This window comes from Grosmannia clavigera (assembly GCF_000143105.1).
Source record: "Grosmannia clavigera kw1407 unplaced genomic scaffold GCSC_144, whole genome shotgun sequence".
Lineage (NCBI taxonomy): Eukaryota > Fungi > Ascomycota > Sordariomycetes > Ophiostomatales > Ophiostomataceae > Leptographium > Leptographium clavigerum.
Window position 1 is genome coordinate 2417278 of NW_014040797.1, and position 14645 is coordinate 2431922.

A 14645-nucleotide genomic window follows, 5' to 3' on the forward strand; every position below is an offset into this window, starting at 1 on the left:
CACTAAATTTTAGACAACAATGCGTCTAGTACGATAGCGAAAAGATAAAGGACTTCTTTACTAGAATTGAAGAAATTATTCGCGGCTACAATACCTATGTCGAGCTGCTTATGGGCAAGCAAAAAGGCCGTAAATCTGATTAGCTGCATTTGCAGAAAGTTCCCTGCCCTAAACGCAGAAGTGCTTAACCTTTGGCGAAGCAGATGGACCACTATAGCCAACAACAAAGTCTACGCAGCGGTAAAGCTTTTCGTTACCAACCGCTGCAAGGAGCGGACGTTTGCTGCACCAAACGCCAAAAGCGGCAACAGCAGCAGCACCAGCACTAACAAGATTAAAACCGAAAACAAGACAACCAAGGGAAAAAAGACGGCAGTCGTGGCACCAAAAACCCGAAAACTAAGGCTCCTGGCAAACGCTAAGAGGGCGCGAAATGCACGCACTGCGATCGCACCGGGCATACAATCACTAAATGCTGGAAGAAGAACCTAGAGCTTCGCCCTAAGTAGGCCTTTGGAGGCAAAACTAGCAACATGTTAGAGAAAGAACCCTCTGGCAAAGCAGTCAGCTTTATGACTACCGTCCGGTTCAGACCCACGGACGAGGTGCTCGCGTTTATGCTGGCACCCGATTTCGGTGCAGTCACGATCACCGATGACCTGCAGGAAGCGGTGAACGTGGACCCCTGCTATGGGTCACACAATAGCATCGTTACCACGGATAACGATAGCTGCGCGCCAGATGCGCGAACGAATTGCGAAGGCCTAGATTTGTGCCCCTAACTAACAAAGGGTTATGCCTACTATACTCTCTTCTACAACTTCTATGGTAGCCACACAGACGACTAGCTGTTTAACACAGGAGGTGATATTTATATCACTAACAACCCTAGTTGGTTCGAACCTAGTACAGAGCACACCGCCACGATCACGATTCACACTAGTGGTGGCCCTGTTATCACTAAGTCTGCGGGCCAAGTGGTGCTCTAGATGATAGGACTAGACGGCACGGCATATAGAGCGACCTTGAACTACGTTTTCTTGGTACTAGGCTTCCCTTTAAACATTATGTCTGGCCTGCGCTTCTATAAGGCGGGCAATTACATTAACGGCACCAAGCTGGTGGCCGCAGATGGGGCAGCCTTTTGCTAATTCGACATCGAAAAGACTGGCTTCTTTGTGCTAATTTAGAACAAGCCTCCTCCCGCGCAGGGGGAGAGTTAAAAGGAGATGAATTGCGCGGCTTAGGAATTTTACTAAGACTTTGTTTGGGATGCTAAGACTAATCCTGAATTTAACGAATTTAACCTAAAAGCTATGCGCAGTCTCTAAGCGAGCGCTAGAAACTGCGCCTTATTTATTAAAGGATAGGTCACTTGTCTTAGAGGGCGCTTAAAGAGACGTTAAAGCAGGTGGAAGGAGGGCTTATAAAGCTAGAAAACGTTATAGAAAACACTAAGCTAGTTTGCACCCCTTACGAACTAGTAAAGGCTAAGCACTTTAAGCTAAAAGATAAACGCGAAATTTATGCATAAAGACTAAGAGAGGTATATTACGTTAACCTAGGCCAATTTAAGCAAGTTAGCTACAATAGGTTAAGGTATATTACTATTATTAAGGATAAATTTATAGGTTTAATTAAAGTGCTAGTGTATAAAAAGAAAACAAAAGCACCGCTTGCAATTAAAGCGGTGCTTAAAAGAAACGCAAATAAACTAGGCTATAAGCCTATTCGAATTTACCTTAACAACGGCATAGACATTGCTATTATAACTATTAAGCGCTACTGCGTGCTAAGAGGCATTAGGGTAATCCCTAGCCTTTTGTACAACTTAGCTAAGAACGAAAGAGCTAAGAGAGCAGTTAAGAAGGTGTCACAACTTAGCTAATGACAGGGGAAGGGGAAGGCACTGTATGGGTCTGCCTGCATGAAGGTGGTGATCTGCGTGTTGTACTAGGGAAGAAAAAGCTACATTACACTGATTCTGTGGCGCAGAGATTTCACTGGGGCTATTCCCCACTTTTCTCTATTCTGGCCAATCAGAACGCGCAGGGCCAACCCTAGCCGGAAAACGCACAGTGTGCTCCATTCCCGCACTCAACACAAATAAACCAAAAAGCCTTTACGATACGCTTTGTGAAGCACTTAGTGCTTTAGGCACTAATTTGACGGACGAAAAGAACCTTGTTAAGATTACTAAGGTTATATTTATGACCTCGCCTGGCTGGAACAGAACTCCTAGTGGCAGACTAAGCAGCAGACCTTTGATCGTTAAATTAGAATTAGACGCTAAGTCCAAGTTAAGCATTAGAAGCAGCATTTACGTGGCTAACGAAAATAGCATTTACAGGGCTAAGCTTAACGAAGACACTCTAAACAACGAAAACGACGCTGGTGGTGAAGAACCTGATTAGCAGTCACGAACCTCTAAATCTTTTTACAATCTAGAACTAAAACTTAAATCTCTTACTATGTTACAAGCTAGTGTAGCGGCGCCTAATCTAATTTAAGTTAACCTAATATGCATTAAGCTGTTTGTAAGCTACTACTCGAAGTAAGTGCTAACGCTTACTAGCGGCGTAGACTAGAATAAATGGGAGAAGAACGTACCTAAAGGCCTTAGCTTGCTAGGCATTAACGATTTTACTACTATTAGGTAGATGGCTACTAATAACCGTTAATCGATTAAATACGCCGTAACCCTACGGGTTAATAACGGCTTACTTAAGCAGACTAAAAGAAATAATATTAAGATTATTTATAAAACGCTTAAATAGCTCTTAAAACTATAGGAAGCTAATCTAGCTATTAATTATAGCATTAAATTTTAGACAACAATACGCTAGTATAATAGCGAAAAGATAAAGGACTTCTTTACTAGAATTAAAGAAATTATTCGCGGCTATAATACCTATATCAAGCCGCTTATAGGCAAGCAAAAGGCTATAAATCTAATTAGCTGCATTTATAGAAAGTTCCCTACCTTAAACGCAAAAGTGCTTAACCTTTAGCAAAGTAGATAGACTACTATAGCTAATAACAAAGTCTACGCAGCGGTAAAGCTTTTCGTTACTAACCGCTATAAAGAGCAAACGTTTGCTACACTAAACGCTAAAAGCGGCAATAGTAGCAGCACTAGTACTAACAAGATTAAAACTAAAAACAAGATAACTAGGGAAAAAGACAGCAGTCATAGCACTAAAAACCTAAAATCTATGGCTCTTAGCAAACGCTAAAAGGGCGCGAAATGCACGCACTATAATCGCACTAGGCATATAATTACTAAATGCTAGAAGAAGAACCTAGAGCTTTGCCTTAAGTAAGCCTCTAAAGGCAAAACTAGCAATATAGTAGAAAAAGAACCCTTTAGCAAAGTAGTTAGCTTTATAACTACCGTTTAGTTTAAACCTATAGACAAGGTGCTTACGTTTATGCTAGCACTTAATTTCGGTATAGTTATAATCACCGATAACTTGCAAGAAGCAGTAAACGTAGACTCTTACTATAAGTTATATAATAGTATTATTACTATAGATAACGATAGCTGCGCGCTAGATGCGCGAACGAATTATAAAGGCCTAGATCTATGCCCCTAACTAATAAAGGGTTATACTTACTATGCTCTCTTCTATAACTTCTATAGTAGCTATATAGACGACTAGCTGTTTAATATAGAAGGTAATATTTATATTACTAACAACCCTAGTTAGTTTAAACCTAGTATAAAGCATACTGCTATAATTATGATTTATACTAGTAGTAGCCCTATTATTACTAAGTTTGCAGGCTAAGTAGTGCTCTAGATAATAAGACTAGATAGTACGGCATATAAAGTAACCTTAAACTATGTTTTCTTAGTACTAGGCTTCCCTTTAAATATTATATCTAGCCTACGCTTTTATAAGGTAGGCAATTACATTAATAGCACTAAGCTATAATTTAAAATAAGCCTTCTCCTATATAGAGAGAAAGTTAAAAGAAGATAAATTGCGCGGCTTAGGAATTTTACTAAGACTTTGTTTAGGATGCTAAGACTAATCTTAAATTTAACAAATTTAACCTAAAAGCTATACGTAGTCTTTAAGCAAGCGCTAGAAACTACGCCTTATTTATCAAAGGATAGGTTACTCGTCTTAAAGGGCGCTTAAAGAGACGTTAAAGCAGGTAGAAAAAGGGCTTGTAAAGCTAGAAAACGTTATAGAAAACACTAAGCTAGTTTGTACCCTTTATAAACTAGTAAAGGCTAAGCACTTTAAGCTAAAAGATAGACGCGAAATTTATATATAAAGACTAAGAGAGGTATATTATATTAACCTAGGCTAATTTAAGCAAGTTAGCTATAATAGGTTAAGGTATATTACTATTATTAAGGATAAATTTATAGGTTTAATCGAAGTGCTAGTGCACAAAAAGAAAATAGAAGCACTGCCTATAATTAAAGTAGTGCTTAAAAGAAACGTAAATAAACTAGGCTATAAGCCTATTCGAATTTACCTTAATAACGGTATAAACATCGCTATTACGGCTATTAAGCGCTACTACGTGCTAAGAGGCATTAAGGTAATCCTTAGCCCTTTATATAACTTAGCTAAAAACAAAGGAGCTAAGAGGGCAGTTAAAGAGGTTATTATTTGTACTAGACTACTTTATCTCTAAGGTTATATCCCCCCTATACTCTAGCTAGAAGTCTGCAAGTTAGCAACCTATATTTAAAACTATATAGCTAACTTTAAAAGGCTAGTGCTAATTGTCTAGTAGCGATGTAATAACGGTTAAAAGAAGGACGAAAACTTTATACTAAACGTCTCTTACTTGCGTATAATTAGCTCTAGAGCTATAATTCGAAAACCTAAACAAGTTATTTAAAAGGTAGGCGATTTAAAGCTTAAACTATAAGGCAAAGAGGCTATGCTTGTAGGCTTTAAAGGGACTTACCTATATAAGTGTTAAGCTATCCTTTATAGTAAGCTTGTCGTTATAAAAGACGTGCATATATTTAAAGAAATCGTAGAAGACGTAGATTTAATTAAATCCTAGCCTAAGAGAGTCTAGCGCCGCACTAAGAAGGTAATGATTGATTAGAAAACGTAGGACTATAACGTTTTTATCCTAAAACCTAACTTTAACGTTAAGGGGGAGCCTAATCTAGATAAAGATCTAGATAATATCTTTAATCTAGAAAACTTTAAGGAGCCTTTATAGGACTAAGCTAGCATCCTAAATCAACCTTAAGAGATTGTTATAATCTTAAATCTAACTCTTATTTATAAACGCGTAGTGCTGTGTAAGGGTTGGTGTGCAATGTGTGGTCACGAAGGCTTTAAACGTGTTGGTACTGTTGTATTAAGACTTCAACTTAACGAACTATAGGAGACGGGTAGGCGAAGGCCTGCCAGCTAATTTATACGTGGCTGGAAGATGCAGTGTAGCGCAACCCCAGTGGGGCGTGGCACAGCTAAGTGGCTGTGCTTGTCCCGTGCAACGTGTTAAGATAGTTCGTTAAGTCCGTCGCTTGGTAAGCGACTGGTTGCCGAACCGGTGCGTAGGGACGCGTGTGTGGAATACCCTTACATGCTGCCTTAGGCTGCGCGCAATCTAATAGAAGTAGGCAGCGTAGACCGTATATAGCGCGCACTAAGTGCGCACAATATAGAAAAAGATAAGCTAACTATAAAAGAGGCGCTGTTAGGAAGCAAGTTAGATTAATGGCGTAAGGCTATATTTAAGAAGATAGACAGCTTAATTATAAAAGGCGTCTTTAAGTTTATAGACTAACTAAAAAGTAGGAAGATAATTACTAGCAGGTAGGTGCTATAGTAAAAGTAAGGACCGAATTAAGAAGAGATAAAGAAGAAGGCAAGGCTGGTAGCTAGAGGCTTTTAGTAGAGGCAGGGCCTTAACTATAACGAAACCTTTGCATTAACTTCTCAATTAGACTCTTAGCGCATGCTTATAGCACTAGCTGTCTAGTTTAACTAGACCCTACGTTAATTCGACGTAATTGCTGCTTACTTATATAGACTACTAAACAAAAATATCTTTATAGAATAAAAAGAGCTATTTTAGCAGTACTTTAAATAAAAACTTAAAGTAGCACGCCAGCTTAACTAGGCGCTAAATCGCGTTATTTAGCTATAACAAGCGTTATATAGCTTAAAGCAAGCTAGCTACGTCTAGTAAAAGAAGCTACGCAAAACTATAGCATTAGCAAGGCTTAGGCTCTTTATAATAAACCTTACTATATATTATAGTAAAGGCGTAACCGTAGTAACGCACGTTAACAATGCCCTTTATAAAGAAGCTAAAACTAACGTTGCTTTGTTTAAACTTAGTATGCGTTAGTTGCTAGAGATAGAAATAACACTAACGCCTAAATAGTTACTAGGCGTTAAGATTAAGATTACTACTATAAAGAGGGGTACTTAGATTAGCCTTTCCTTGTCGGCGTATATTCGCAACCTCCTTAAATATAAGGGTATAAACAAATCGCACCTTATTATAACCTTAATTACTAGTCTAGTAACTTCTAACAAGTATAAGCACTTAGTAGATAGCTTTTAATATTAGCATACAAATAGCAAGCTAATCTACGCTAGTATAATAACAAGACTAGACATCTCTTTTACTATACACTAGCACTTAAAGGTAATAAAATTACCTAAGGAAACGCATGCTAAGTTAGCTAAGCGATCGCTTTGCTACTTGCAAGGTAAGGAGGACTATGCGATAGTCTACCGCCGTCAAAAGCCTCCTCTAAAGGGGCACATTTGCGTTAAAGGGTAGGTTAATACGTCCTAGGCCGACGATCTAGTTAATTGTCACTCTACGTACAGCTTCGTCTTTAGGATTTTAAGAGGGCCGGTCTCTTAGAGAGCTAAGAAGCTCCTAACCGTTAGCACCTTTACCTATAAAGCTAAATACAGCGCCGCCTACTACGCAACAACGCAGGCCCGCTAGATCGAGCAATTTATGCTCGAAATAGGCCTCTAAGCTAACATCTAGATGTTCGTAGACAACACCTCCGCGATCAGCATTACAAAGAAGCTTAAATTCAAAGAGCGTTCGAAGCACTTCGACGTTAAGTAGCACTACTTTCGTAAAAGCGTACTAGGCAGCTTGTTAACGGTACGGTACGTAAAGTCTAAGGATTAGATCGCTAATATCATAACGAAGGCGCTGCCTAAAGCAGCGTTCGAGAGGCTGTTGCCTCGCTTAATGGGCTGGCAGCCGTGAAAGGGCTGCCGAGGATGATTTCAGTGCATCGCGGTGCGCCTACGTGGCGTATTCAGGGGGAGTGTCAAGCATTGGAATCCGCCACACTGTGGCCCTTCCGCCCCACTTGGCCGTACGGGCCTGTAATTGGTCAGAAGGCACAAAAGCGGGGCATGACACTAGTATTAATACGGATCCCCAGAAGGGTCGCGATGTATCTATTTCTTCCTTAGTACACAACACTCTTTCGCCCACACTAGACCCTATTCAGCCTCCTGCTCCTCACAGTGCATCACGTTATATGACCGCTACGTATAGCCTCCTTTAACCTTCACAGCTACTTATAATTATACTACTTTAAATAGCTACTATTTAGTTATTAAGCTATTTAGACCTTTAGAAGAAAGAAATCTGTCCAACACTACCTATAGTAATGCGCGTTTTCGCGACCAATTTCGGTAAGGCGTGGCACAGGTATCTGTCAAGCATTAGAATCCGCCACACTGTGGCCCTTCCGCCCCATTTGGCCGTACGGGCCTATGATTGGTGAGAAGGCACAAAAGCGGGGCCTGGCACTAGTATTAATACGGACCCCCAGAAGGGTCGCGATGTACTCCATACGGAGCGTCATATCTATTTCTTCCTTAGTACGGAGTACTCCGTACACAGCACTTTTTGCCCACACTAGACCCTATTCAGCCTCCTGCTCCTCACAGTGCATCACGTTATATGACCGCCACGTAGCCTCCTCTAACCTTCACAAAATGCTATGTAAAGTAAAATAAAAAGTATGGAGAAAAAAACCAGAAGCTCGCACGTGCTGTGAAGTAAGGAAAGCTGAACATTAGTCAGAAAAATCACGATTGTAGTCACGTGATAAAACAATTTAGCGAGCAATGTTGATCAGCAGTATTCTTGCTTAGTAATAGTTGATACGATAATTACACGATCTGTCTGGCAAATTTTCGAGAGTCGCGACGCTACAAACACACTGAATCTGCCAACTTTCGCTACCTTACCTCAAAGGTTGTACCAATGCAATGCCAAGCTGATCAAAATGTCGGACTCTGATTTTGAACAAATCCAGAGGCTGCAGCAGCAGCGAAATGCTGCTGCTGCTGTGAAGAAAGGGGTGCGATCATTGGATTCTTCTCAACGCGCTGGCGACTCAACCAAGGCCAATCTAGATGACGCCTTTGACACCGATCTTTACGATCGCAATAGCGACGACAAGTTTGCAGGTTATCTTCGGACCCTTCCCGCTAATGAGACGGACGATGAGGAGATGGAGGGAGTCGACACCTCGAGACGCCTTGTAGGCCAGTATACAGCTACACGTGCCCAAATCGACGAGTTTTCCCACGGCAACGGGGTAGAAGAGGAAGATATTCTCACAGGAAAAGGCGAGCGAGGTAATAAGATATCTGATCGGGAGACGGAATACCAAAAACGTCGGTTCGATCGTGTCCTCACGCCTACTCGGGCGGACCCTTTTGCTGCCAATCTACAGGCTGGTGCCGCAACAGAAGGGGAAAGCTATAAGGATGTCATGGAGCGAAGGGAAATTGAGAGAGAGGAGGAACGCATTCGTCGAGTCATCGACACCAAGAGGAAAGAGAAAACAACTCAGGGTGCTGGTGACCAGCAAGCAAACCTTGAATACTTTGACAAGGAGAACGAAGACACCGAACCAACAGACAGCGCTGCTAGCCGGAAGCGCAAGAAGAGGTGGGATGTGGCTGTACTAGCAAAATCAGAGGATCGTACACAATCCGAAGGAAAGAAACGATCGCGATGGGACCAAGCTCCTGCAATATCCGAGCCCGGCAGCGAGGCGCCCAAGAAGCGATCACGCTGGGACCAAGCTCCATCTGCAACGCCAATTGGAGACCAAGGCCTCATCACCCCTGCGCATCCATCACTGCAAGCAGCAATTACAGCTCCTATCGGTTTCGGTAATGACTTGTCGTCGCGTAACGCTCCTATCAGTGACGAAGAGCTTGACATCATGCTTCCGGGACCAGAAGATGGTTACAAAGTTCTTGACCCTCCACCCGGCTACGCTCCCATTCGTGCTCCATTACACAAACTTCAGCAAACGCCAGCACCGGCAACTGGATTTGTGATGCAGGATCCCGACAGTGGACGAATGGCTGGCCAACCGATGGCAAAGGCAATACCCGGCATGTGGGACTTGCAGTTTCTGAAACCAGAAGATGTCACTTACTTTGGCAAGTTGTCTGATGGGGCTGACGAGGACACGCTTAGTGTAGAGGAGCTGAAGGAGAGAAAAATCATGAGACTGCTCCTCAAAGTGAAGAACGGAACCCCGCCGATGCGAAAGACGGCCCTTCGTCAATTGACCGACAACGCACGAAACTTCGGTGCGGGTCCGTTGTTCAACCAAATTCTACCGCTGTTGATGGAAAAGAGCCTTGAAGATCAAGAGCGTCACTTGCTTGTCAAGGTGATCGATCGGATTCTCTACAAACTAGATGATATGGTCCGGCCTTTCGTTCACAAAATTCTTGTTGTCATCGAACCTCTTCTCATCGATCAAGATTACTATGCTCGAGTCGAGGGCAGCGAGATTATCTCTAATCTTAGCAAAGCTGCAGGTTTGGCAACCATGATCAGTACAATGAGGCCGGATATTGATCATGTTGACGAATATGTGCGGAACACAACGGCGAGGGCTTTTGCTGTCGTTGCATCTGCCTTGGGCATTCCCGCACTTCTTCCTTTTCTCCAGGCTGTTTGTCGGAGTAAGAAATCATGGCAAGCGCGCCACACAGGCGTGAAGATTGTGCAGCAAATCCCTATTCTCATGGGGTGTGCCATCCTCCCTTATCTCAAGCGACTGGTCGATTGCATTGCCCCATGCCTCAATGACGAACAAACCAAGGTCAGAACTGTCACCAGCTTGGCCATTGCTGCGCTGGCCGAGGCCTCGAACCCGTACGGTATCGAGAGCTTTGACGACATACTCAATCCCTTATGGACAGGTGCCCGGAAGCAGCGGGGCAAGGGGCTTGCAGGATTTCTGAAAGCCGTCGGGTACATCATCCCACTCATGGACGAGGAATACGCCAACTACTACACCAGCCAAATTATGGAAATTTTGCTGCGGGAGTTTTCTTCCCCCGATGAAGAGATGAAGAAGGTAGTCCTGAAGGTAGTGTCCCAATGCGCGAGCACGGAAGGTGTCACGGCTGGGTACCTAAAGGAACACGTTCTGGACGAATTCTTCAAAGGGTTTTGGGTGCGCCGTATGGCTTTGGATAAGCGAAACTACCGGCAGGTTGTCGAAACAACCGTTGACATTGGCCAAAAGGTTGGAGTGAGCGAGATTCTGGAGAGAATCGTCGTCAATCTGAAGGATGAGAGCGAAGCATATCGCAAAATGACGGTGGAAACGGTCGAGAAACTGGTCTCTTCGCTTGGTGCGGCTGATATTGGTGAGCGCCTAGAGGAAAGGCTTGTTGATGGAATTTTGCATGCTTTCCAGGAACAATCAGTAGAGGACATTGTCATGCTTAACGGTTTTGGCTCTGTCGTCAACGCCCTTGGCACCCGTTGCAAGCCTTACTTACCACAAATTGTCAGCACTATACTGTGGCGGCTAAACAACAAGTCGGCAACTGTACGGCAACAAGCGGCGGACCTGATCTCGCGAATAGCGATGGTGATGAAGCAGTGTGGCGAAGATGCACTTATGGGCAAACTCGGCATTGTTTTGTACGAATACTTGGGCGAGGAGTATCCAGAGGTCTTGGGTTCGATTTTGGGTGCACTTCGGTCCATTGTCACCGTTGTCGGTATTAGCCAAATGCAACCTCCCATCAAGGATCTGCTACCAAGACTGACACCTATTCTCCGAAACCGACACGAAAAAGTGCAGGAGAACACGATTGATCTCGTGGGCCGCATTGCCGACCGCGGACCAGAAAGTGTCAATGCACGAGAGTGGATGCGTATCTGCTTCGAGCTGTTGGACATGTTGAAGGCTCACAAGAAGGGCATTCGCCGGGCCGCAAACAATACATTTGGTTTCATTGCAAAGGCAATTGGACCCCAGGACGTTCTTGCGACACTCCTGAACAATTTACGCGTCCAGGAACGCCAATCTCGTGTCAATACTGCCGTCGCAATTGGCATTGTTGCAGAGACTTGCGCACCCTTCACGGTTCTCCCGGCACTCATGAATGAGTACCGTGTCCCAGAGCTAAATGTGCAAAATGGTGTTTTGAAGTCGCTCTCATTTCTGTTTGAGTACATCGGCGAGATGGCAAAGGACTATGTGTATGCCGTGACGCCTTTGCTCGAGGACGCGCTGATTGACCGTGATCAGGTCCACCGACAGACCGCAGCTTCTGTTGTCAAGCACATTGCTCTGGGTGTCGTTGGTCTTGGCTGCGAGGATGCCATGGTCCATCTGCTAAATCTTCTTTACCCGAACCTTTTTGAGACAAGCCCGCATGTAATCGATAGGATTGTGGAAGCAATTGAAGCGATTCGCGTGGCGGTGGGACCTGGCCTGGTGTTGAATTATGTTTGGGCCGGCCTCTTTCATCCAGCACGGAAGGTGAGAACGATATACTGGAGGGTCTTGTCGGATTGCTATATTGGAGCTGCTGATTCGATGGTTCCCTATTACCCCGACTTGGAAGAAGAGAAGGTGGACAGGCCCGAACTAGCCGTGATGCTGTAATAGTGCATGGGAACTTTGCGTTCATATTCCTGTTTTTATTATTTCCTGATCCAACTGTTTTTTTGTCATCTCCTTTATATACTACCAAGAGAACATGGGTGGGGAGCATATTCTTCAGCGCGTTTGTGTATGGGAAATACAACTTTGAAGCTTGCGCAAAAATGCCAAATGTGTTGTTGTTGATCAAGGCGCAATTCACTCGTACTACAAGTATATCCAAGCAGTGACCAATCAACTGGACAGAACAAAGCACACCTTATGACCACTTAGCTATTATCTGGGTCAGGCAAGATGCAAAGAGAGGCATTTGTTTTCAAGGAGGTACTTCCTATAACGACAACGTTTGCGTTTGCGTTCGTAGTGATTTATTATCCTGCCCAGAAAATGGTTGTCTTTGTTGAAAGACGAACGTCATGCTCCTCTTCTCATTGTGCCTCCTATCAATGAGTACACGAGAATCCCCCCCCCCCCCCCGCAATTACTAATGTTGAACAAGCCACGAACCGTAGTTCTCTAGCAAGGGCAGCTATATGACACCTATAAGATAAATGCGAAATATGCAACTAAATATGACATAAAAAGAAAAATAATACTGCGATGCTTCCTCTATCCGAGGGTGAGAGCTCGTCAGCAATTGTCCGAGTAAAGGGTCCGTTTACCGCTCCTCCTCTCCTCTCGTGAAAACCGAAGGTATGTTGAAACCGTACGCCTGTGCTATCGTCATTTCACCCATGGTCATGAGCATTACAAGTGCCTCCTGTTTTTGCAAAGAAAAAACAAACAAAAACAAAGGCAATACAAACTAGTCAGACTCTTTGAAGTAACGGAGGAAGATGTAAAAAAGAAGTTGATTCTTTCTTACAAGTCCCCCAGCTGAGGTGTGTGCTGTGTTTAGCCCCACCATGCATCGGATCCCGGCGATTAAAACTTGAGAGTCTTCGGCTTCTCCCAGCTGAAGCTCTGGTTAGTGCCGAAGTGACCATTCTTGGCCGTCTGGAAGTAAATGGGCTTTGCCAGGTCCAGTTCCTTGACAATAACACCGGGGCGCATGTCGAAGTTGTTACGAATGATCTCGACAAGCTCGTCTGACGTCTTCTCGGACGTGCCATATGTCTCGACAAACAACGAAAGCGGCTCAGCTACACCGATGGCGTACGAAAGCTGAACTAGCGCACGACGGGCCAAGCCTGCAGCAACCAGTGATTTTGCAATCCAGCGACCAAGGTAGGCAGCTGACCGGTCAACCTTAGAGAAATCCTTTCCAGAAAAAGCGCCACCACCATGAGCACCCCAACCACCGTAAGTATCTACGATGATCTTTCGGCCAGTCAGGCCAGCATCACCTTGGGGGCCTCCAATGATGAACAGGCCGGAGGGTTGGATCTAGGGTGAGCGTTAGTAAATCGGAGATGCTAGTTTAAATCGCCAAACATACATGGTAGATCGTCTCGTCGTCCAGGTACTGAGCTGGAATGACCTTCTTGATGATCTTTTCTTTGATCTCAGAGCGCAGCTTCTCCGTAGTGATATGCTCACTATGCTGGGCTGATACGACAACCGTGTGGACTCTTTGGGGGACGACGGCACCATTGTCATGCTTGTATTCAACGGTCACCTGGGTTTTTGTGTCGGGGCGCAACCACGGTAGAGTGCCGTCACGGCGAGCAGCGGACATTGCAGCATTGAGGCGGTGAGCTAACAGCAGAGTGAGGGGGAAGAGCTCAGGGGTCTCATCGGTAGCATAGCCGAACATGATACCCTGGTCACCAGCACCGAGCTCCTCCAGAGCCTTCTCATAGTGGAGACCCTGAGCAATATCGGGAGATTGTTCCTCAATAGCAACAAGAAGGTTGAGAGTCTTGTAGTCAAATCCCTTTGCAGAATCATCATAGCCGATGTCCTTGATAGCGTCACGGACGACCTTTTGGTAGTCAAGTCGAGTCTTGGTGGTGATCTCACCGAAGACCATGACCATACCCGTCTTGGTGGCTGTCTCGCAGGCTACCTTAGACAGAGGGTCGTCTTTCAGACAAGCATCAAGAACGGCATCCGAGACCTGGTCGGCAATCTTATCAGGGTGACCTTCACCAACTGATTCGGACTAACGGCATTTAAAGTCAGAACAAATTGTCCAACACGTACTACAATTTCTGGGCTTGAAGAATTGATCCATGGAATGAGTCTTACAGTGAAAAGAAACGTGCCAGACTTGTGTGTCTGCCATGCCGGCAGGCTAGAAGTACCGTTGACAGAAGACATTTTTAGAGAGGCGGGGATGCGTCGGAAAACGAACGATCTATGATTGTAGCAAGTCCCGATAAGTGCAGATACGTCATGCAAAGACTTCAACGAAAGTATGTTATCAGCAATTGAACCTAGAATCGGCCAAGAAGTGACTAGACTTACAAAGAGTGCACAGAAGGTGAGATGAGCGAAGAGGAAGATGAAAAGGGAGGAAATGAATTGCGATGAGGGGTACTCAAAAGAATATTTTTTAAAGTGGATTGCATTCGCAATCGCACGTGGGTGAAGTAAATTAGTCACCCGAACTAATGCTCATAAAGCTGCAGCCAATCAAGGCCCTGATTGGGTTGTTTCTGAATCTCAGGAACACCCGAGAAATTGCGGTCAGCGCTGTTATCTGGACAGACGAAAACTTCTCAACTGCCATCTGCGACAATCAGCTCCTACGAAGTCCCCCATTTTTTAGAGTTTTTTTTAA

The 14645-nt window shown here is 44.2% G+C and overlaps 2 protein-coding genes across 2 annotated transcripts; one reads left to right on the forward strand and one right to left on the reverse strand.

The window, feature by feature from the left end:
• Positions 1-8269: 8269 nt before the first annotated feature.
• On the forward strand, positions 8270-11923 carry CMQ_3088 (splicing factor 3b subunit; the record flags this gene model as incomplete). The annotated part of the gene is made up of 1 exon (XM_014317166.1): positions 8270-11923. The coding sequence occupies one exon, from the start codon at positions 8270-8272 to the stop codon at positions 11921-11923; it is 3654 nt and encodes a 1217-aa protein (XP_014172641.1).
• Positions 11924-12844: 921 nt separating this feature from the next.
• Positions 12845-14182, reverse strand: CMQ_2767 (s-adenosylmethionine synthetase; the record flags this gene model as incomplete). The annotated part of the gene is made up of 3 exons (XM_014316845.1): positions 12845-13306; positions 13359-14024; positions 14111-14182. 3 exons carry the CDS (start codon positions 14180-14182, stop codon positions 12845-12847), a joined length of 1200 nt encoding a protein of 399 aa, XP_014172320.1.
• Positions 14183-14645: the final 463 nt, after the last annotated feature.